Source organism: Pan paniscus, chromosome 15, assembly GCF_029289425.2.
Source record: "Pan paniscus chromosome 15, NHGRI_mPanPan1-v2.0_pri, whole genome shotgun sequence".
In the NCBI taxonomy this organism is placed as follows: Eukaryota; Metazoa; Chordata; class Mammalia; order Primates; family Hominidae; genus Pan; species Pan paniscus.
In genome coordinates, this window is record NC_073264.2 from 53,122,568 (window position 1) to 53,146,014 (window position 23,447).

The 23,447-nt window shown below is 37.5% G+C and overlaps 2 protein-coding genes across 5 annotated transcripts in view; one reads left to right on the forward strand and one right to left on the reverse strand.

Annotated features, from left to right (window-relative positions):
• The first annotated feature begins 732 nt into the window (after window positions 1–732).
• RTRAF (RNA transcription, translation and transport factor) lies at window positions 733–15,988 on the forward strand. Its single transcript, XM_003831715.4, has 8 exons — window positions 733–998; window positions 2,615–2,739; window positions 5,017–5,116; window positions 9,785–9,871; window positions 10,995–11,083; window positions 13,086–13,154; window positions 15,486–15,534; window positions 15,657–15,988. The coding sequence occupies exons 1-8, from the start codon at window positions 938–940 to the stop codon at window positions 15,809–15,811; spliced, it is 735 nt and encodes a 244-aa protein (XP_003831763.1). The 5' UTR covers window positions 733–937; the 3' UTR covers window positions 15,812–15,988.
• A 101-nt stretch (window positions 15,989–16,089) lies between these two features.
• The window catches only part of NID2 (nidogen 2), a 65,495-nt gene continuing 58,137 nt past the window's right edge, over window positions 16,090–23,447 (reverse strand). For 2 of the 4 annotated variants that reach the window (XM_034937553.3, XM_008957067.5), the window contains 6 exons: window positions 22,872–23,001; window positions 22,210–22,381; window positions 19,157–19,314; window positions 17,898–18,021; window positions 17,097–17,209; window positions 16,090–16,824 (listed from right to left, as the gene is read on the reverse strand). In XM_034937553.3, the coding sequence (XP_034793444.2) occupies window positions 16,814–16,824; window positions 17,097–17,209; window positions 17,898–18,021; window positions 19,157–19,314; window positions 22,210–22,381; window positions 22,872–23,001 (708 nt within the window). In that variant the 3' untranslated portion in view covers window positions 16,090–16,813. The other 2 variants (XM_055097585.2, XM_055097584.2) reach the window with 1 other exon arrangement.

Sequence of the window (23,447 nt, forward strand, 5' to 3'; positions counted from 1 at the left end):
AGAGACTGGATCAGGAAAGATCTTAAATACAATAAGGAGTTTTGATTATTTCTAGGGGGTAACCAGGAACCACTAAAACATAAGCAGAGAAAGTTATGTACAGGTTTTTGCTTTAGAAAAGTCTCTCTCATCGCTGTATGGAGGAATGGTTTGGAGAAGGCAGGACTGGCCCTAAGAAATCAATCAGATAATTAGAGTAAGCAAAAGTGATGAGGATCTGATCTGTGGCTGTATCAGTGGGGTCCGAAAGGAGGTGAGGGATTTGAGAGTTAGGAGAGACAGAATGGCAGGAATTGGTGACCTACTGGATGCTGTGACCGAGGGTGAGGGGGAGTGAGGGACGATCTCGGCTTCAGATTTCACTCTGGCTGAGGATATCTGGAACGATCGCATCGTATTAACAATTGTATGTTTACCTGTGGATCACTCCCAACTAGTCTGAAAGCATCTTACTATAGGGACCTTGCTTTGTAGTCTTTGTATTACCAGTGTTAGAAGAGCACCTGTTATGTAGGAGGAGTAATAAAATGAATGAATGCACTCAAAACACTAAACAGTAATTCTGTAATCCAACGGGAGGTACAGCGAATACCAAAAGCCTACATATACTATTCTCTGCATGCTATAGCAAGAAAGAAAGGAAAGTGGCTTCCCAGTGGTTTTCTGCCTATTGTACAACCAGGAAGCTGACAATAAAGTTTATTTGAGCGTCGACGTGCGCCGACGTGGCCCCGCCTCCCCAGCCGGAGCCGCGATTGGTGGGCATTTGCCGGCGGCCACCGCTTTTAAGCCACGATTGGGGAAGGCCGCCGTCATTTCGGAGCGTCTCAGCGCCTGCCCGCCCTCTCGCCGCGTCGCCGGTGCCTGCGCCTCCCGCTCCACCTCGCTTCTTCTCTCCCGGCCGAGGCCCGGGGGACCAGAGCGAGAAGCGGGGACCATGTTCCGACGCAAGTTGACGGCTCTCGACTACCACAACCCCGCCGGCTTCAACTGCAAAGGTGAGGCGGCGGCCTCGGCCCGGCCGCGTGTCCCTGACCTGGGCGGAGGTCCCAGCCTCAGTGCCCGCACCCCACCTCCCCGCCGGGACCCTCGGCGGCCTGGTTTCCGCCGGCAGCCTCCGGGCTCCTCTCCTCTGGGTCGCCACGTACCTCGGCTCTTCGCCGCCCCTTCCCGCCTTTAAAGCCCTCTCACCTACTCCTGTCTCGGCATGTTACTTTCTGCACTTGCTTAACTCCAAGCACCACGTAACTATCTTCTCTGTACATAAAAGGGAGAGCGTTCGTCTTTCTCACTCACTATTCAACTCCATGGTTCCCTGGGTAATTAGGCGATACCTTGAGCACCTGCTAATTATGGGCCAGCGCGGTGCTGGATTCTGAGGAAGGTGCTGAGTAACTTGAAGACTAGTTCACTGCCTGCCAGGAGCTAAAGGGACGAGGGGTGGAAGCAATCAGAACCCACTGAGCAGTTTGAGACAGTACACAATGAAATCAGGACCGATCACAGTGGGAGGGTAAGCGCGTGTAGTAACGGGCTAGTTGTGTTATGTGGTGTTGCAAAAAAGTTAATAGCAGATGAGTGGGAGGGTTGAATTGTGAATACAAAGGTATTTGGGATTTTACAGCATTAGAATTTTAAAAAGTAATAACGTTGCTACTCACTGTAACTAAACTGCTACCCACCACTACTCGTTTCCTTTGTATAGTTGTGGCCTGTGATAGACTGGTAAGTTTGAAAGTGATCAAGTATAATTTGTGATACTCAGACCACTGTGTAATTCTCAAGACCCTATAATGGAAGCTTGAATTTGACTCACAAATTGAAAATAATTTCTAAGCAGGATGACAGTGTTTTGTTGATCGCCTGTAGAAGCATATCAAATTATAATCTATTGTTTTTCTACTTTAACAAAAAAGTATCAGTGACAATAGAGCCTTGTTCTGGATTGGAATCTTTGAGTCTCAATGTTCTTATCTGTAAAATGGGATATTACCTACCTCAAAAGAGGTATGGGGAGGATTAAACGAAACAATTATGCACTTAATGTGCAGTTAACATTCCATGACAACAGTTGTCACAGTGTCTTTTTTGTCATTTAATTTCTTTTACTTATTATTTTGTTATATATTTTACTTTATTACTTTGCTATAAATTTAACCTTGCCCTCCTTCCCCTTTCTGTCCGCAAAGGAACTGGAATATTAATATGTAACACTTAAATAGCAAAACTATGTGCCAGGCACTGTTTTTATCCGTATTTATTTTATTTAAGAAACTTCTTAAATAAAACAACTTCTTTTAATCTTCATAACTCTATGAGGTAAGTTCTATTAGCACCCTCATTTTGTAGCTGAAGAATCTGAGGCACAGAAAATGTGGGTGATTATCCCAAGTTCACACAACCAGTAAGTATCTGGACCCAGGATTTGAACAGATCATTGTTAATCTGTACTTTCAACTCCAGAATCTGTACTTTCAACTCCCTCTTTTGGTTCAATTAACTTAGTATTTTGAAGTTAAGAAAATTCCACAAGAACATATATCTGAACATATACCTGAGAAGGAGGTATTTTATGTAGTGCTTCTAGTTATTTATGTGATATTTTTTATTGCAGATGAAACAGAATTTAGAAACTTCATCGTTTGGCTTGAAGACCAGAAAATCAGACACTACAAGATTGAAGACAGAGGGAATTTAAGAAACATCCACAGCAGCGACTGGCCCAAGTTCTTTGAAAAGGTAATGAATTAGGAAGTAAAGTAAAAATACAGAGAGTTTGTCTGAAAAATCATGAAGATGAGCTTAAAATTACTTTCTTCTTTTAAGAAAAAAATGATAATGATCAGTGTTAGGAAAGCTGGATTTCAGGGATTTTGCTTTTTTCTTAGATGTGTCTTTTGCTTTTAGAGCAAATTATTTTATGTCTTCCTACCAAGCTTTCAGTATTAGGTAGAAATAGTTTTCTCTAGAAACATGAAGTTTCTTAAATAAATAATGATGTAAACATTTCGCTTTCCCTTTATGGCCCAAATCAGAATTTTTGTTAAACACAGTGCTATTTCTTATATTAAAAGAAGACATTGGCCAGGTGTGATGGCTAACACCTATAATGCCAGCACTTTGGGAGGCTGAGGTGGCAGATCATTTGAGCCCAGGAGTTCTGACAGCAGCCTGGGCAACATGATGAAACCCTGTCTCTACAAGAAAATAGAAAGTTATCTGGGTGTGCTGGCATGCGTCTGTAGTGTCAGCTAATTGGGAGGCTGAGGTTCTCCAGCCTGGGCGACAGAGTGACACCTTGTCTCAAAAAAAGACATTATTGAGATGCTTGAAAACTAAGACTGTCGTGTTTATGCTTATATTTAATGTAAACAGATATCCCTTGTTGTATGCTAGGGAAATAGTCCTTAAATGATCTCTGGTATGTCATATTTTTGTGCCTTGAATCATTTTCCCATTGATTTAGTTTTAGTAACACTTTTGCATAAAAAAGAATTCTCAGATTAGAATAAAAATCCTTTTAGTGTCATTTCTTACATTAAACATTTTTATCAGTTATATTTGATGAGTGAGATATTTTTCTTGAAAAAGGCTAAGTTTTTCATTTGCGAGAGCAGTGTGATTAGGTACTTTCTCCCTAGAATCAGTGATTTTATAAATTAGGGATTGTATAAATTACATCATTGTTATTAACCTTTCCGTGTCTCAATTTTTTCATCAATAAGTGAGGGTAACAATGATACCTATCTCATAAGTGTGGCTTTGTTTTTAATGAGTAATTGTTCACAGAAGTCCCTGGCGCATAGCAAGTGTGATAAGCTTATTACTGCCAATGCCTCTATACTACTACTATTAATACTACTGTATTCTTTTCCTTTGCTCTTAGAAAATATTTTTAAAATTTTCAGTGGACTTCTTAAAACTTTGAAATATATTTTTAGGATTTTATGTTTGTTTATATTACATTTTATGGTCTATTCATGTGTACAAGACAATACAGAATTCTGCATGTAGAAAGGCATCTGGAGAATATAAAAAATTGTCTAGGCTGGGCACGGTGGCTCATGCCTATAATCCTAGCAGTTTGGGAAGCCAAGATGGGTGGATCACCTGAGGTCAGGGGTTCGAGACCAGCCGGGCCAACGTGGCGAAACCCCGTCTCTACTAAAAACACAAAATTAGCCAGGTGTGGTGGCGCATGTGTGTAATCTCAGCTGCCCAGGGGGCTGAGCCAGGAGAATCATTTGAACCCGGGAGGCGGAGGTTGCAGTGAGCCAAGATTGTGCCATTGCACTCCAGCCTGGGCAACAGAACAAGACTCTGTCTCAAAAAAAAGAAATATGTATGTATGTGTGTGTGTATATATACATATACACACACATATTTCTGATGTGAAACACCTGGAATGACAGTAAGAATAATTTCAACATATCAGAACCTAAACAGTTATTATCCTTCAAGTTGATTTTATTATAATCTTATATTACATATAATGTTACATATAATACTATTATATGCAACATTTATTTGAATATACAGCTTCTGACATTTATTTAAATTACTTGGTTACACCCTACATGTATGTTACATGGCTACTCTTTTCAGTGGCATTTCCATAATATGAAAGTTAAGGTTTAGATAGATAATGATTTATTGTATATCCTTTTTAAAGTTATTCTTTTTAGTTAATTGCTCTATGTATATTGAGAGTAGGAATCAGAAAGCTTAGATTCTAGTCCCAGGTGTAAGTTGTGTAACCCTTGGCAAGTGTCGATCTCTAGGCCTCAGCTTTCTCATCTATAAAATGAGGAAGTTGTCGTATTCTATTTTTTTTCTTAAGATGATACACTTAAATGTTCCCTTCTGTTGGGTTATATAATTGCATCAAAAGTGTAGTAATGTTATTAAAAAATTGTTAGAGATCCAAACTAAGGTCTCTTTCAACTCTCCCATTCTTTTTTCTGTGACTTTATGGTAATAATGAAACTGGTGGTTTTTTTTTCTTCCCCCTCACAGTATCTCAGAGATGTTAACTGTCCTTTCAAGATTCAAGATCGACAAGAAGCTATTGACTGGCTTCTTGGTTTAGCTGTTAGACTTGAATATGGAGATAATGGTACGTTTTGTGGGGAATGTGTATTTTAAAGAGAGAGGAAAGATGGGAAAGGGAGTGTGAAAATGTAGGGAACTTTGCAGTTTGTTTTGTCTAGTACTATTTTACCTTTGGTTCATTCTTATCACAAGTTAAAAGCACTTTTATTGTCTTTCATTGGTGTTTATATATTTCTTTTAGAATTTGGAAATGGTGCCCTCTGGAGAAGGCTAATTGACTGTCTTCTCACAGAGTAACACTACTTTGATAATATGGTCTGCACCTTAGCCTTTCAAATTAAATTGTTTTTAGTGTCCCAGAATTGATGGGACTTTGAAGTGTTGTTGCAGTAGGTAATTTCTCAAAAGACTGAAACATGTCTAATGCCAATATACATTAATACTCTATAGGCCAGAATATATTACTTATGTTTACTGTCTTAGCACAGATACTTCTATGGTTGGAAGCTTCTGAATATTAGTACCTATAGTAAAAACAATTTTTCTTTAAACTTGTGTTTTCTCTTATTAGACCATTTCATTTTGAAAGGCCTGCCAACATCTAAATGCAAGATTTGATTATCTTATCTGCATCCCCTGCATTTTGTGTTTTTCGGTTAGTTACAGTCCTCTTAATTATTTACTTTGGAAGCCTTTTTATATCTTGGCTTATCCCTTTCCCTTCATCCCACCTACACTGACTTTTTCTTGTGTTTGTTGTATCTTCATTCCCATTGGCATAATCCTAATTCAGGCTCTTGTCACTTTCTGCCAGGAGTATTATAATATCTCCCATTAGTGTCACCTTCTGTTCTTAACTGCATGGCCAACCAAGCTAACTTTCTGAAACGTTAATCTATTTTAGGATGCCACTTACTCCTTGTTTCCAAAGAACAGTTCCAGTTACATATTCATATTAATAAACATACATATCCATAAACACTAATTTCCCATTTTCTATAAAAAGAATTTTAAGCTCCTTAGCATGGTAGTTAATGACTGATATCCAACCTGTATTCACATCTTGACATCCCAGCTAAATTAGAATAATAGTGTTTCCTGTTTATATCCCATTTCCCCCTCTGTTTCTTTGTTCGCACTTTTCCCTTGGCTAATATACCATTTCATTCTATCTACACATCTAAATCCTACCCATCTTCTTAAGATCCATCTCATATGCTGTCTTATGTCTTAGCAGCAGTATAATTTCCCTCTGAACTTCCATAGCTTTTAACCCTATACCTTTTAAGTCATTAACCACTTTCCATTTTGCTTCTATGTCTTATTCGTCCCAGTAATTTGTAAGCTGATATTCAGCTTTGATTCCTACATGGTACCTCTCTTAGCTTCCAATTGATGCTGTAACAAATTACTACAAACTCAGTGGCTGAAAACACAATTTATTATTTTAGAATGAGAAGGCCAACATTAGCCTCACTGGGTTCATGTCAAGTTGTCAGCAAGGCAGGTTCCTTTTGGAGGCTCTCGGGGGAATCTGTTTCTTTCCTTTTTTAACTTCTAGAGGCTGCCTGAATTCCTTGACTCTGGCGCCTTCTTCCTTCTTCAAGTCTAGCAGCATAGCATTTTCCAGTCTCTTGTCTGATTCTGCTTCCATTGTCATAACTTTGTCTCTGGCTCTGATCCTCCTGAGCCCACCTGGATAATCCAGGATAATCCCCTATCTCAAGATCCTTAATTTTATCATATTTGCAAATCTTGCCATGTAAGGTAACACATACACAGGTTCCAGGGATCAGGACATGGACATCTTGGGGGGTACAGGTCAATATTGTGTCTGTCACAGTACCTGACATAGTTTCTTGCACACAACAGGTGCTTATCAATTTCAGTAATTGTGTGGCGAATGCAGTATATGTGAGTGTTTACATACACTGATTTGGAGCATCAGCCAATTTTTTGCTGATGCCTCAGACTTAAATTTCAGAAGCCTTATGGCAAAAATCTTAAGGAAAGCTCAATTTGAGACTTCGTTTACTTTTCCATTTAATTTTTAAAAAAAACTTTTCTTTCTTTAGAAAATACATGTATTCATAAGCCTTATGGCTTTAGTGTAGTAGTGATTTTAGGGCCTTTAGCAAGGTCTTTTTATCTACCCTGCTCTGGATTGGTAGGAATTGTATATGAGCCAATTTGTAGCTTATCAAAAGTGTTTTTCATTTATTCCCAAATTCTTACATCTCAGTTTATTTGTTTTATTCTATTTGTTCCATTTTTATAACCCGTTAACCTTCAATGGTAGATGCATATGGTCATGTATACCTGCAGTTGACTTTAGTAAGTACATGTATTTCTCAGTAATAGCATGTTCTTTTAGTGAATAAAAGAAGCTTGTGTGTGGAATGTAAATTTTTCAGTATTGAAAAAGGAAGTCAACATATACTTGAAGGTGAATGGTATCAAAAGTATATTAAAAGTCTAAGCTAGAAAACAAGTTTTGTTTATTAAAATTCAGAATTGCAAAAACAGACTTGAAAATTGGTCAAATAATACTGTCTCTAATCGGTAGGAGGTGCTGATGTTCTTTTGTGGTTTTACATTGATATGTTGCCTCCTTGACTTTTAAGTTACTTATTTTAAAATTTGCTGAAACCATTGTGAGTTTTTATTATTTGTGCTCTACTATTTTTTGAAGCCTTTTGGTAGCTTGTCAACATGATTAATAACTGAAATTTTTTAAATGTATAATTTCAGATGTATAGAAAAATTACAAAATAGTACAAAGATTTTCATATACCTCAAGTCTACAAATGTAGCGTGTTACCTCATTTGCTTCATCCTTCTCTCTACACAGAGGCACACACCATTTTTTTCCAAACCATTTGATAGTAAATTATAGATGATTCCTTTTTACTCTTAAACACTTTAAAGTGCATTTCCTAAAAACAACTTTGTCTTATATAACCACAGTACAGTGATCAAAATCAGGAAGTTATCTTTGATATACTATTATTTATTCACATTTTACCAAAGCCCCCACTTCTCTCGACAGAAAAAAATAACCCAGAGCAATCCTGGATTATGCACTGCATTAGTTGTTACATCTCTCTTAGTATCTTAAAATCTGGAACAGTTCCTGTCTTTATTTGTGCTTCATGACCCTGACATTTATTTTGTAGAGTGTCCCTCAATTTGGATTTATATGATGTTTCCTCATGATTAGATTTGGGGTTTATACTTTTGTTAGGAGTAACACAGAAGTGATGTGTTCTTTTTAGTGCATCATATTAGGAGATACGTGATAGCGATATGTCCCATTACTAGTTATGTTACTTTGATCACTAGGTTATGGTTTCTCCACTGTAAAGTTACTATTTTCCTCTTTGTAATAAATATATCTTGTGGGGAGGTACTTTGAGACTGTATCAATTATGTTTTTGTGCCTCAAGTTTCCCCCACTAGTTTTAGCAACCATATGATGATTCTTGCCTCAATCATTTATTATGTTAATCGACAAAAGGTGTTCTCTAATTTCATCATTTTTTCTACATTTATGTGTTGGCTTTCTCTTGTAAGTTTTCCCATCTCTAATTTACTTGTTTAAATCAGTATAGATACATGGATTTTTATTTTACTCAATGGATTATAATCCTTTCTGTCATCACATATTTTGCTGTTGATACTGTTCCAGATTTGGCCAGTGGAAGCCTTTTTAACTCTGACTTAAATTTTATGCTTTTATTTTTTCCTCGTTTCATTAACAGATCCCATAAGCACTGTATAGCCTAAGATGCCATTTTGAACATTAAGTTTAGTGAATTATTAATAAGTGTTTTTATTTTTGAATTCCTTTTAAGTATTGTTTTTCAAATGAAAATAATAAAATCTACCTTTGGAATTCTGAATTTCAAGTTTCCATGAAATAAGTTTGAGGTTTGTATATGATGGTGTATTTGATGTATTGATTTTTTTGGGGAAAGCAAGGTTTTTGGATTTTATGTACAGCATTCAAAAGAAGATGGGGGGAAAGCGTACTTTTTAATGAGTTTGTATTTAATCTTACGTAACCTATACTTAACCGTCCTCCCATTCTTCTACCCCAGATTTCAGAGGAAGCTGTAAAAGCAGATTTTTACCTTCCTAAAATTTACATGTTTGAAATGATTGCCTTTAGAAATGTTAATGAAAAGATACTTGTGTCACATAGTCCAGTAATTGCTTTAGCTTAATCAAAAAGATAGTTACATTGTCTTTTTACATTTTCTATAGCAAAAATTAAGCTTGATTGAATGAATTGTTTTATGCTTATACAGGTTAAGCATCCCTAATCCGAGAATCTGAAATCCTAAATGCTCCAAAATCCAAAACTTTTTGAGCACCGACATGAGGACACAAGTAGAAATTTCCACACATAAGCACTTAACACAAACTTTATTTCATGCACAAAATTATTAAAAATATTACATGAAATTACCTTCAGGCTATGTGTATAAGTTGTACATTGAACATAAAAATGAATTTTGTGTTTAGACTTCGGTCCCATCCCCAAAATATCCCATTTTATATATGCAGATAATCCAAAGTCTGAAAAAATTTAAAATTGGAAATTATTGGCATTTCCAGTAAGGGAAACTCAACCTGTAATCATTTTGGCTCAGTTAAATTTGGTAAATAGCAGTAGTCATTTTACCTTGAGTTGCAGTTCTACAAATTATATTTTTGCCTGTTTTTATAGCTGAAAAATACAAGGATTTAGTACCTGATAATTCAAAAACTGCTGACAATGCAACTAAAAATGCAGAACCATTGATCAATTTGGATGGTGAGTATATAAATGCATAACATTGAACATCAACATTTTTGGTTTTTTAAATGTTTTTTTCTTTGAAGAATGAAGTCCAGGTTTACTTGGTTTTAGTAAATTTAGAAGGATCCATGCAGACAGCATTTATGTTAACATTTTATTCTCTATAATGTTTTTATAATGTGCTTTCTCCTTCCCCTTGCATTTGAATATCTGAATGTTGATTTGATTTGCTTCTAGTAATTTGGAGTTTTGATTTGTATTTAATCATGGGGGTCATGGTTTGCCTTTTTGAATGTATAAATTTCTTTTAATCCAATGACTCTATCAGACAAGTGGTAAAATTTTCCATTATTTTAAGTCCTGGATATCTTTTAGTAATTTCCCTTTTTAAAAATATGAAGAATCTAATTACCTAAATTATGATGTGTAAAATATTTGTTCACTGGCTAATTCATTGTGACCTATAATTTAGGAGTTAACCCTTTTGAATGAGTGAGCCTCTCGGACACTCCAGAGCTGCTGCTTAGAGAGAAGGTTTTGGGAAAACTATCCATTGAGGGGATCTATGTACTAAAATTAATGGCCTTGGGAAGAAATGTTAATTAAAAGTGCTGTATAATTTAGCCTTGCAGAAAAAGTTACAGGACAAATATCATGTGAGTTAAATTAGTCATTTATTGGATTATTCAGTTTGGCTGATGAAATACAGATACTCCTTGACTTAGGATGAGATCATGTCCCAAAGTCGAAAATATCATAAGTCAAAAATGCATTTAATACCCCGGAAGACCCATTGTAAAGCTGAAAAATTGTAGTTGGAACCACTGTAAGTTCAGATTTTCCTCATTTTGCACTAGGGTTACATCCCACTGAACTCATTGTAAGGTCAAAAAATTACAAGTCTAACCATCCTAAGTTGGGGACCGTCTCATACAGTAATAGGAAAACCATTTTATCTTACCAATTTATTTAATTGTTGATAGTCTACAGGGCTTTCTTTTTTCTCTTGTGAGTAGCAGTTTTAAAAACTAAGAGATTTGTTGCTACCGAAAAGTTAAAAATGTTTTTGTATGTTCACAAATATGTTTGTAATTATACGTTTGCAGGGTTGTAAGTTTTTGTTTTTAATCTTTTATAGTAAATAATCCTGATTTTAAGGCTGGTGTGATGGCTTTGGCTAACCTGCTTCAGATTCAGCGTCATGATGATTATCTGGTAATGCTTAAGGTCAGCTTCATGTTCTTGATTCTTGACAGAAACTGTGCACATAGAAAAATGTCTTTATTTTCTAAATATTAACTATTGATATTAAAATTATGGTTGAATGACTAAAATACACAGAAGAATATGAAACATAAAGTAGATTTCATGGTTTTATCTGATTTGGATTCTGTTTTCTGCCTGCACTATGCTAAATCCTTTGCAAAGGTGTTCTCATTCAATCCTGCCAACAATCCTAGAGACAGCTGCTAATATCTTTTTAAAAATATATATCATATGAAGAAACTGAGACTCAATGAGGATAATGTCTAAGATGACACAGAAAATGACAGAGCCAGGATTTTAAGCACTATAACCCTGTGGTCCATTGTTTTTCCCACATTACCCTACTTCTGTTTAGTTAGTCTTTTTAATGATTCATAGTCTGCATTTGTTAAGATGGTCGAAAATGCCAAATGAGTAATGGTGAATTTGGTCAAAAATATATAACCCCAAAATCTCTTTGAGAAATGAATCTTTCTGTCCCCGATGCTAGATAGGCCACTCAGTTCATAACTATACTTCAGGAATCCCAGTAATCTGAAAGAGGTCTCTTGTTTCTGAGAGAAATCATAAACTTCAGAAGATTTAGTCCTAGTAATCGTGAAAGTACAGTGGTGTGGATCAGGGGAGTGGTACTTAAGATACCAGACTTGGAAATTTTATAAGAGATTAAAAGCTTTTAACTAGACCTTGTGCATGTAAACTACTTTGTGATAAATATCACTCTACCCAGAAGAGATTAAGCCATAACTTACCATGCTTTTTAGATTTTTATTATTAAATGTCAGTTTTAACAAGACTGTTGTATTCCTAAGTTATTAAAATTTTCTATACTGAATCTGAATGTTAACTTGGATTTTCTCAATCCAGATTGCATGCCAAAAGACAAAAATGTTTTTAGTGAAATGTAGCTATTTCAAAGGCTTGTTCTTTATTCTGACAATTATGTAAATTGCCTTGGAACTGTTCTATAGTGATCATGTCAGCTTTAATCATAAAGTAAGTGAGAGGAGAGTCAGACAATGCATAGCATATTGGGGATGCTTTTGTTAGACTTCAAAACCCAAGGGGATAAAGTATAAATCAACTACAACAAAATGCTATAAAATTCTAGTCCTGCTGCACATTTGTCCCTTTTGAGTTATTTTAAGAGGCATTCAAACAATAACATAATATGGAAAACATCTTAGTACGTTTGCCAAGTACAAGCATCAGTATATTAACTGTTTGGCAACCAGACTATTTAATAACATCTGCAATAACTGTTAAACATTGTTTGAATTCTGTTTTTCAAAGATAGCATTTGGTTTTTTATTTAAAAATTATAGTTTAAGTTTTCACACTTATTTTTGAGTTGTAATTGTCATCTTCCTAATTAAAATTCCATTTTTTTAAAATTTGATTTTTAAGTGTGTATGGATACTTGCATGCATGCCTACCATAATGAAATGCCTTGGTGATTAAAACCACCAACGGTGTCCTTTGAAAGGTTTGAAAATATTTTACTAGAGTGAAGTGATAAAAGCAAAGTGTAAGACAGTATGTATGATCTGCTACCCTTTGTGTCAAAAATGTGTATTCGTGCTAAGCATGCTCGTCATTTCGCAGTTTTAGTGAGGGTAAGGAATCTGTAGGGGATCGCAAGGCTCAGGTAGGAAGGAGACCTACTTTTTACCATGTGTCTTGCTGTATTTAAAGTTGTTTTTTTACCAGTCACGTGCATTACCTATTCAAAAAATGGTTTTAATTGTTGCAAGCACCATTCAACATTATTAAAATACTAGAAGTGTGAAAGGTTACGTTATATTAGTGGGTTTTTTTTATTTTTAATTTAATGGGGAGTTTATTAATGAACTTAGGTAATTCTGACTTCATCAAAATGAGCATCCTTATTCTCTGGGCTCATAGAAGAAAGGATGACAGGTACACAGCCTATAAAAAGTAAAAATATTTTTGGGTTTCTTAGGCAATTCGGATTTTGGTTCAGGAGCGCCTGACACAGGATGCAGTTGCTAAGGCAAATCAAACAAAAGAGGTACGTTTCTATAAATCCTAAATAAGTTGTTAATGAACATTTCTTCTGGTATGGCCATGATTTTAAACTTTGCATGTATCTGTTTAAGATATCCATTCTACGTTCTACAACTTAGAGAAAGGATAGCTTACTTCAGTGCTTCCTAAAGCAAATTCAATGTATTCAGTGGCTAGGGGGTCATTTTTGAGTGAAAAACTTCATGTTCCTCTCACTTTGTACCTTAAAAAAGCCACAAATAGCTCATGCACAGTCCACAATCATGCTTGTGGCCTGTTGAAGTTTATTTAAAATGAGTTACCCATATGAAACTTATTGGATTATTTTGACTCATGCTGGAGAAGAAGGAACACACCTCACTACAAATTAGTTTTCTTTTTCTATCTAAATTATATCCTTGCTCTTATTTCTTGAGAGTAAATCCTTGTTTTATTCAATTTCCTGGCATAAAACATGAGAAAGTAATTTGGCTAAGGTCACCTAGTTGGTAAGTGATTGAGCTCAGGCAGTCTGACTTGAGAGCCTGTGCTCTTACGGTAGGTGGGGAGAAGGGTCCATGCGTGGATGTCTGCATGAGCTTGTCAGTCTGCCCAGGTGAAGGGACAGGGGGTTCTGTTGGAGTGTAAGGTTCAAGGTACAGGTGACTGAAATGGTATCTTTCAGTCCTACCTTGTAGGCTGAGAAAAGCTATATCCCATGACTACTTTCCCCTTAAAGAGAAAATATGGAATATTTTTAGATTAGATCAGAAATCCAAATATGCCTAAAGTTTCACTGGCTGTGCAGCGGTGGAGAGACTGTCCTCAGGTCAGCAGCAGCAGTGTCTGATAACACCTGCCTCCTGCAGCAATGATGTTGTAGTGAATGCCTTGGGCACAACTATGTTGTTTGTCCTCCCTGCGCCCTTCCCCCATCTCCCAATGCCTTTTGTCCTCCAGCCCCTTTAGGCAGGCCAAGCAGTGTTAAAAGGTTACTAATGCCAGGGCAGTATCTCTGAAAGACACTGTTTTCTTTTAAAGGTTCTTACTGGCTCGTTGTATATGAATCGAGCCACTGGAAGTTGGATTAAAGATCAGCTTACTTCACCCACACTATAGAACAGACAGTAAATTGTTCTGGTATAATAAAGTCATTCATTCATTCATTCATTCCTTCAGCAAAACTATGCTTTGGAAGGCAGTGTAAGTAAAGGCTTAGCCAAATCTCTTTGCTCTTGTTTGTAAAGTAAAATTTAGTTTTATTTTTAATGCTCCAAATTTTAATTTTGGTGTCATCTCAAAAGATACCAGCCTATAACAATTTAGTGGAGTTCTTACAGTCTAGTGTACTTATAAGCATTTATAACTACTATTTGAGGCATATGGTAGTTTTCGGGGTAGCTTGGTGGCGTGTTGGCAAAGGAAAAAAAAAGTGGAGCCTCTGGTACTAGATGAACATATAAAGCCACTCAGTACAATTCTGCTCTTTAATTTTGCTCACTTGTGCTTTCGTACCCATTGGTTTCTTCACACTTACATGTGTTAGCTGTTTTAAAGCAGACAGAGCCTACGTAGATTTACATTACTAGATAAGGCAAGAATTGAGCAGTGACTAAAGCATTTGAATAGTAACAGGTTGTAACATTGAAAGATTGAAAGTACGGGTGGGTAGTGTGTTTTTCTTGGCAGTGATTTTATATAATCAGCAGGAAGTACAGACTGTCCTCATTTTAGAATTTGTTTCTGTGAAGTTTGGCATCACCATAGTCACCATCTTTAGTATGTCCATAGGTGCTGAGTGGTTTAGTTTTTCATTTTCCTAGACTGTTTGTTTCAAAGTAACTTCCAAGTCAAGTCTTGAAAGTTAAATTAAATTATACATAATTATACATAATCTTGGCAAACACCATGCTGGCTGAAAGGTTCGTACAATTTGTAAAGACAAATTAATGTGCTCAGAAATGGAATATAAGGTACTATTTTTGCCGTTTATACTGTTGCTTACTGTTGCCAAAATAAGACAGTAACAGCCTGGCTCAACTTGCCTTCCATAGCAGTAATGACAAGGCACTGCTGCAATAAGGATATATTGTTTTGTATGCCTGGGCTAAAGGATTGGATGAGCTATAGAGCTTCCTGGTACATTTAAAGGTTAACTTTTCCCCCTAACCGGTTGAAATAGGGAAAACTCGCTAATCACAATCATCACAAAGCAAATATAAACAAAATTCCTAGTTCCCTTGCCCATGCAGCTAAAAGAGTTAAGACACCAGAATAGCTAGGTGCTTTTCAGTTTCAGTTGAGGAAAGGATGCTATTCTTAACTATAAATACTCTCATTTTGTCTTTTTTTAAAGGGCTTACCTGTTGCTTTAGACAAACATATTCTTGGTTTTGACACAGGAGGTAAGTGATTTTTTTTTAATTCAAACTATTTTTTTACAGACTGAATACTTGGGAGGAAATAAATAAATGGCCTTAAATGTAAAAATTATGTATTGAAGCAGTGTTCTTTTCTCATAAAACAGATGCGGTTCTTAATGAAGCTGCTCAAATTCTGCGATTGCTGCACATAGAGGAGCTCAGAGAGCTACAGACAAAAATCAACGAAGCCATAGTAGCTGTTCAGGCAATTATTGCTGATCCAAAGACAGACCACAGACTGGGAAAAGTTGGAAGATGAACACTTGAGGACTTCAGCTTCTCACCTACTTAGTACAGTTGGGAACCATACACTTCTGGCATGTTTGGAAATCAAAATGTCACATTCTCGGGGGAGGAAGCCCAGAAAATTGGGTATGTTCTAGAGATTTACCACCATTGCTTTTTTCTTTAATAAAGTTTAGGAAAGTAGAATTTTTATTATGTACTGTATGTTTGCATAAATCACCTTTCTCCTTTGTGGTTAAGGCATATATGCCAACCCCCAACTTTGTCCTAGAGACAATATAGATCCTTAAGTCATAGGAAAACTTAAAACACTTTATTGGAGTAATCTAGAAAATTTTAAAATTGTTACATCTTTGGTATTTATAAATGTGATACTTTCTGTGGGTACTTCTATAGAGGCACTACAGGATCAGAAAATGCAAATTGAATCATTTTAGCACCTTTTGATATAAATAGAAATGCACTGATGCAGAGGTAAAAAATCTTAGAACTTTTGTTGGGAAACTATAAATAATTGGTCCTTTCCCATCAGTTCTGCATTGGCTTCTCCAACTGTCAAGGTTTAGGATTATATTTTTATATTGATCACATGTGCTTTAATTTCTTGGCCAGAAAAAATCCATAGCAAAAATCAGGTTTAGAGTCTTAAACTCTAATGCTTAGTTGAATGATAAACTCTAATGCTTAGTTGAATGAATTTGATCTTTTAAATATTATGAATTTGATCTTTTAAATATTGATAAATGTTTACAAGAAGTTGCTTTAATAAGCAACAGTTAAAATTCTGTTACCTTTTTAAACTTGCAATAACAACCTTCATTTTTAAAAATACAGTAGTAAAGATTGAGGTATCAGCTTTTCACAAAAGTCTTTTTGCACTAAAAAATGTTCATCTTGTATGCTCAGGAACGTCTAATGGCCAATTCCTTTTTTACTTTCTTTGCCTTTGCAGTCACTGTTCTTTAGGGTCCAGGTTCTGATTGTAAACTCCAAGTCTTCCTTTACATTACTGTACTTACTTTCTTCCTGTGAGAGAAGAGCAGGGGTGGGACAGGGTGGTGGGTGAGTATATTGTAACCAAGTTGCAACAGCAAGTCTTTGCATTTTGTGTTTAAACTAGGTAGATTTTAGATTTAAGGTAGTATAAACTAGGTAGATTTAAGGTAGTAAAGACTGGCCCTCAGGGCAGGAAGAAGGCAATGGTGGCAGTGTCACAGGCAGCAGGGGTAATCAAATACCATATATATCCCTTCTCTACCCTGCTAATTTAAAGGAGCATCCTAAAGCATACTTTTTACCTGTTGGGCAGTAGGGGTAGACTGCAGTTATCCCGTAGAGGTGAGATCGTTGTTCTGGGAGATACTCATCAGTAAACTGGCCACTATGTTTATTTACTGATACAACACCATCCCTGGTAACAGAAAGCAAGAGTGAATTCAGGGAGAGTCATTTACTAGATAAAGAAGTTAGCTACAGAAAATCAGTTGCAATAGAGGAAAATTTCTGGCAGCCTTCTCTGTCCAAGGGCTGATGCTAAAGCCATACTGAAGTTTGAAGACCATTGCTCTAAATCCATTGCTCATCTCTAGCTGCATGTTAGAATCACATGATGAGCTATCAAATCAGATTTGTAGGGCATGGTGTAAAGGGCTTAGACTTTAATGTTCCACAGTTCCTCATTTGAGAACTAGTCTAAATAGTATTTTTCGGTCCCTCAGACAATATGTCCACAGTGTCAAAAGCCAACTTAAGCCCTGTAATATAGCTCATGGTATCAAGGGTAGTCTTATTCTCTAAAGAACATATTTAGATTAATATGCTCCCTTTTGAGACAGTTAATTATCAAATAGCTTTGCTACTTTTTAAGCTATATGTGAGCAATACCATTCGATTTCTGGGTGAAGTAAAAGGATGATTTCAAAAACATGAAAGGATGAAAAACATCCTTGAAGGATCTTATCTGCCAATGAGGAGGTGATGAAACAAAAGCCTCAGAGGGCTTAATGAGTCAAGTCAGGTACTGACTTTTGGTAAAACAAGTGGTGTGTCCTCTGGAACAGTTGGCCTTTTCAGGCTTGTCCAGAATTTGTGGGGCTCACCTCCTCCAGTCTGTGTGGTAGAAGTGATCTGCATAGCTTACGATGCTGAAGGGGTACTTGAGGTTGTTGTGAATGACACGCCGTCCAGTTCCATCAGGTAGTGTACACTCCAGTTTTTTGGTTCCTTTTAAAACAAAGGGGGAAAATGAGGTCCTTCAGCTGCTTTGCCAAAAATGATAGTGACATAGTGATAGTGACACAGTGATAGAATGGGGAAATAGGATATTTTACTTCCATTACAGTCATAGATTAGCAACTGTAAAATTACCTGTCCTATTACTAGTCTCCAGTTTTCAGTAGAGATTCAAACTTTCAATCCTTTTTTGGAAGACAGGATTGCATTTACTGAAATCTGGTAAGTTTCTGCCAAAGTAGGGCATTAAACATAATTATTTTTATAATTTGTGTGATTTCAAGCCTTAGCTTATAAATTATAACATCTGGGTAAATACTTGCCCTTTGTAAGCTATGTCTATAATTACTGAGGCAACCTTTTAACCAAAATCCTTAGTATTTTTAAAATATTTTCTAGGTAGGAGGAAAAAAGTGACTAAAATGGTAACATAACTCATATTTCAATGTAAAGGAATCAGTCTTAAAAATTTTTACAATAGCTAAACCATTCAAGAATTTCCAAGTTTCACGTTTCTCATGGAGCCCTGATTTAAATTTCAAATCCTTTTAGGAAATGTAACTTGTTTTAAACAACTGGGTTATAAAAGTGACCTATGTACATTAGGCCCTTTTATTAGATTACAAATTCAAGAACAGTCTTTTTCATATTCTTTAGTATAGAACTAGACACACAGCATTTTTTCAGTTGTGCTGATAAAAGCAAACAAATTTAGGTTGCTAATACCCATGTTATTACTGAAGGAAGCTACCCTGCTACAATGCTTTCCAAAGAATGTCCTTAGCATTATAACAGATGTTTATAGGTAAGTTATAGTGACCCTCTCCCCGCATAAGAATAACTTCACTTAAGTTTGTCAGTTCAACAATGGCTAATTCTTTTAACTGTTAAAAATACGCCAGGCACTCATGGTCAGGCAAGCAGTACAAACTTACTGCTTGATATATCCTTCCCTCCACCCAAACCCCAGAAAGTTCATTTTAAGACTCATTTAATAGTTCTTAAAAGTTTACAGACCAAAGAAAGGAGATCTAAGTGATGGGATTTCATTTTGTAGTAAAATCTGTTAGTGCTCACATTCACTGTGATGAGAGGTTATCTATTTGCATTCCATCAGTAGTATTACCTGCATCTGCCCAGCAGAGCAGTTTAGAGAAAGGGTCAAAGGTTAAGCCATTGGGCAATCCAATGTCTGTATTGATCAGAATTCTTCTGTTTTCTCCATCTAAAGATGACGTTTCAATTTTAGGAGCTTCTCTATTCCAGTCTGTCCAGTACAAGTTGCTGTAAGTTAAAAATCAAGATTGTAAAAGAATAGCTATGTAGCCTGTGGTAGGCAGCATCTAAGCAGCCCCCAGTGATCTCCATCTCCTCATGTATTATAGCCTTAAGCAATCTCCTTGAGTTTGGGCTGCATTAGTGTCTTGCTTCTTCTAGTGCATAGAGTATAGCAGAAGTGATAGGCTATCACTGCCGATATTCGGTCTCAAAAAACTGGTTTCTGCCTTAGGGGCTCTCTCTTGCTCCCTTTGAGGGAAGCTGGATGCCATGTTGCAAGCTACCCTGTAAAGGGGAACATGTGCCAAGGAACTGATGTCCTTGAGGGCTGTTGGCCAGAGACATTAGTCTTGCCTGTAGCCCATGTGAGCATGCTTGGGCTGTGTCTTCCCCGAGCTGAGCCTTGTGATCACTGCAGTTTGGCCATTACCTGATTGCAGCCTTGTGAGAGACTCCATGCCTGAGGAGCTCAGTGAAGACACACTTGGATTCCTGACTCACAGAAACTGTGAGACTAAATGTTATCTTACGCTGCTGAGGGTTTGGGCAATTTCTTACACAGCAGTAGGTAACTAATACACAGCCATATTCCACTTTTACCTGTATCACAAGGTTTTCTGATTATTGTCACTATGTGGGAGAAGTCATTACTAAGTTACTATCAGAATCCCTGCCTCCGAGATACCCCTTGACTCAACTGCCCCAAAACCCTCCGTTTGTTGAAGTCTTGAATTGGATCTTGGGTTTTAGAATAGAAACAAATACAGCTGTTAGGAATGGCTTTGATACAAACTATGGAACTTGAAGAGATGTGGACCAGGGATTTGAGAGGGAAACTGTTCTTTCTTCTGCCAAAAATACAATTTGGTACTTGAAGGGGTACCTGGCACCCAGGGATGGAAACATTTTAAGTTAAGCACTTTACCTTTTAAATGCCACGTTAAAAATGAAATATATTCATAACAGATACTAACGAGGAAATATGGTCCTATTAAGTGGAAATAGGTTATAAGGAAACAAACAGGTTTATAGTTAGAGCAGAAATAATGTTGAAAGCACTTTTTATAAAATACTATTTTATAAAAGCTATAGAAGCTTTGAATAAATCAGTTGGGCTACAGAGAACCTCAGTGAGAGGAGAGGAAGAAACCATAGGTTTCCCCTGTTGCGAATTTCATCCCTTATGCCCAACAGATGAAGCAGAGAGAAGCTGAGAGCAAAAGCCAGAAAACAGTTTCCACTTTGCGCTAAGGTGGAGGTGGCCAGAGGGTACAGCATGCATATCATTGCTTCATCGCTTCTGATCAGTCTCCTCCCCAAAATGATTTAATATCATCAAAAACAATAAGTGTGAAACAAGCTCACACAGATATTTGGTGTAAATTATTTGGGGATTGCCAGAGGAAGAAAGTTGTAAAGGTGAAATCTATAGAAAGCAAATGAGAAATATGCAGGAAGGCTTGACAACCATTCTGTTACGCAGTTGAAGGAGATGTAATTACATGTGTTATATTGCAACCTGGTTCAAAGGTGGGTTTTCTTTTTATTAAAAATTCAAGTCCTTTAGCATTTATATTTGCTGTCTGGATAAGAAAGTTCTACTTTCATATTTAAACTCATGGCTGTGATGTGGATTTCAGCTTAAAAGTATGCTTTTTCCCCAGACTCCAGAGACATGGCCAAAGTATCATTGCCTACAAGATGGCAGCTCTCCCCAGTTTTCAGGTCAAGCACCAAGAAGGAATAAGGGGCCGGGCGCAGTGGCTCATACCTATAATCCCAGCACTTTGGGAGGCCAAGGCAGGTGGATCACCCAGGGTCAGGAGTTGGAGACCAAAATGGCGAAACCCTGTCTCGACTAAAAATACAAAAATTAGCTGGGCATGGTGGCACATGCCTGTAATCCCAGCTACGTGGGAGGCTGAGGCAGGAGAATTGCTTGAACCCAGGAGATGGAGGTTGTAGTCAGCCGAGACTGTGCCACTGCACCCCAGCCTCGGCAACAAAGCAAGACCTTGTCTCAAAAAAAAAGAAAAAAGGACCTTCCAAATGTCCAAATGTCAGAAAGGCAAGCCTATGCAAAGAGTTTTTAAGAGGGCTATTAATTCCTGTTAAGTCAACTGGAATAGAGAAGGATACAGGTACTTTTCCTGTGTGTAGAACCCAAAGTTTGAAACCACCTTTGAGGCACTGCACTAAGTAGTTCGTAGTCAAAAAGCACTTACCTGAAAATTAAAGCTGAAGGTTTTCTTTACTGATTTGAAGGGCATCTGGGAATTTCATTTCGTAGAAACTCCACTTAAACATGGCAAGAGTTTCTCAAGATATAAAAATTCTCCCTGATTGTAACAAGTACTGAGACAGTGAACAAATCCTGTATGTCACATTTGATGACCTTAGCAATTATACAGACAGGGAAAATGTTTATCTTGATTTCTGCTACAGCAACATTGAAGCCAGAGGTGTCTGAGCTTTGGCTAATGTCACTTGATGTAGGTCGGCCCTACTGTGAGCGTCAACCCTGGTTTCTAAATGTGCTGCTGGAGGAATCCCACTTCACTTCCAGTTTAAGTGTCAGCTGAGGCCTGGCCTGATCATTTGATTCAGAGTAGCCCTAGTTCTCACAACACTATCTGAATTTTCTACATATCACATCACAGACTAATATTGTTTATACCAGTCTTGTTTCCTCCTAATAAAATATAAGTGCCATGAAAGAACAGACCTTGTCTTTTCCTAGAACAGGTCCTGACACCTCTTAGATCCTCAGTAAATCTTTGTTACATGAATGCATTTGAGCTTTCACTCTCTTGTTCTGACCTTCCCCACATTGTATTTAAAACCCAAGGGCTTCACATCAGGATCTACAGGTAAGAGAAGAATTAGGGAAGCCCAGCTGACCCTCGGATTGGATCCACAGCGATGGCACGGGGATTCACCAGATCTGTGTAGAAGAGGACCTTGCGCTCAGAGCCATCCAGCAGGGCGCTCTCTATCTTATCCAGGACGCTGTCCGTCCAGTACATTGTTCTGCGGATGTGGTCTATGGCAAGTCCTTCAGGGCTTATCAGACCTGGAAATAAAGCAAAGTCAGGACTGGAGTGTTTGCAGGATATGGAGGGCAAACCTGAAGCCCTCCAACGGTCGGGTGGGCAGGGGGGTCAGCAGGGGAAAACAAAGCCCAAGTGTCTCCAAGTCCCCAAGAACCAGGTTAATAGAGAAACAAGTACTTTTGTTACATATTCCACTACCTCTAGCTTCTAGACCAGCAGACCTACCAGTTTGATGACAACCGGCATCCACAGTGCCAGAGCCAGGCTGAATAAACGAAGGTGTCACCCTGAATTCTTACCATGAATTCTTTTAAGAAGTGCGCACAGTAGGAATCACCTATTTCATTCCGTATGTATGAAGGTGTTTGCTTACAGAGGGGGCTAGTCATACACTTGCCTAGAACTTAACCTCCCCTAATGGAGAAAAATCGAGGGGAGACTTCGGCGTAAAGTAGACAAGTGACTTTGTAGAATCAAATGAAATGCAGACTGCTGAGTGAAGCTGCTGACCTGAATTCACGATCGTCTCAGGCTCTGCTCCCAGTTCCAGACTGGCACGGCTGATTGTCCGTCCAGCAACATCTGTCCAGTACACCATCCTCTCCCGGCAGTCGTAATCAATTCCCACGATTATGGAGCCCTTTGTGCATCAAATCATAGAATTAGAAGAATTAGGTTACATTTCCCCTTTGTTCACACCAGCTGCCTTGCTCATGCACGGCTGCAGTGAGCAACACTGCACTGTGATCCTGCAGGCAACAGAGCAGAGTAGCTGGACATGTGGGCACTCGGGTGAAATCTAGGCTCAGCCACTTAGTAGCCATGTGGCTTTGGGCATTTAACCTCTATGCGTTTGTCTCATTTGCAAAATGAGGCCAATAGTGTACCTGCTTCATATGGTTGCTATAAAAATTAATACTATAAGAGCTTGTAAAGTGTCCTAATCAGTAATTGGTATACAGTGAGCCCTTCAATAGGTGCTATTATGACTGATGATTTAAAAAAAAAAAAAAAAATCAGCCCCTTCAGTAATTAGAGGACATGGCCTTAAGCAAAATAAGTTTTTAATATTTTACTGGGTAAAAA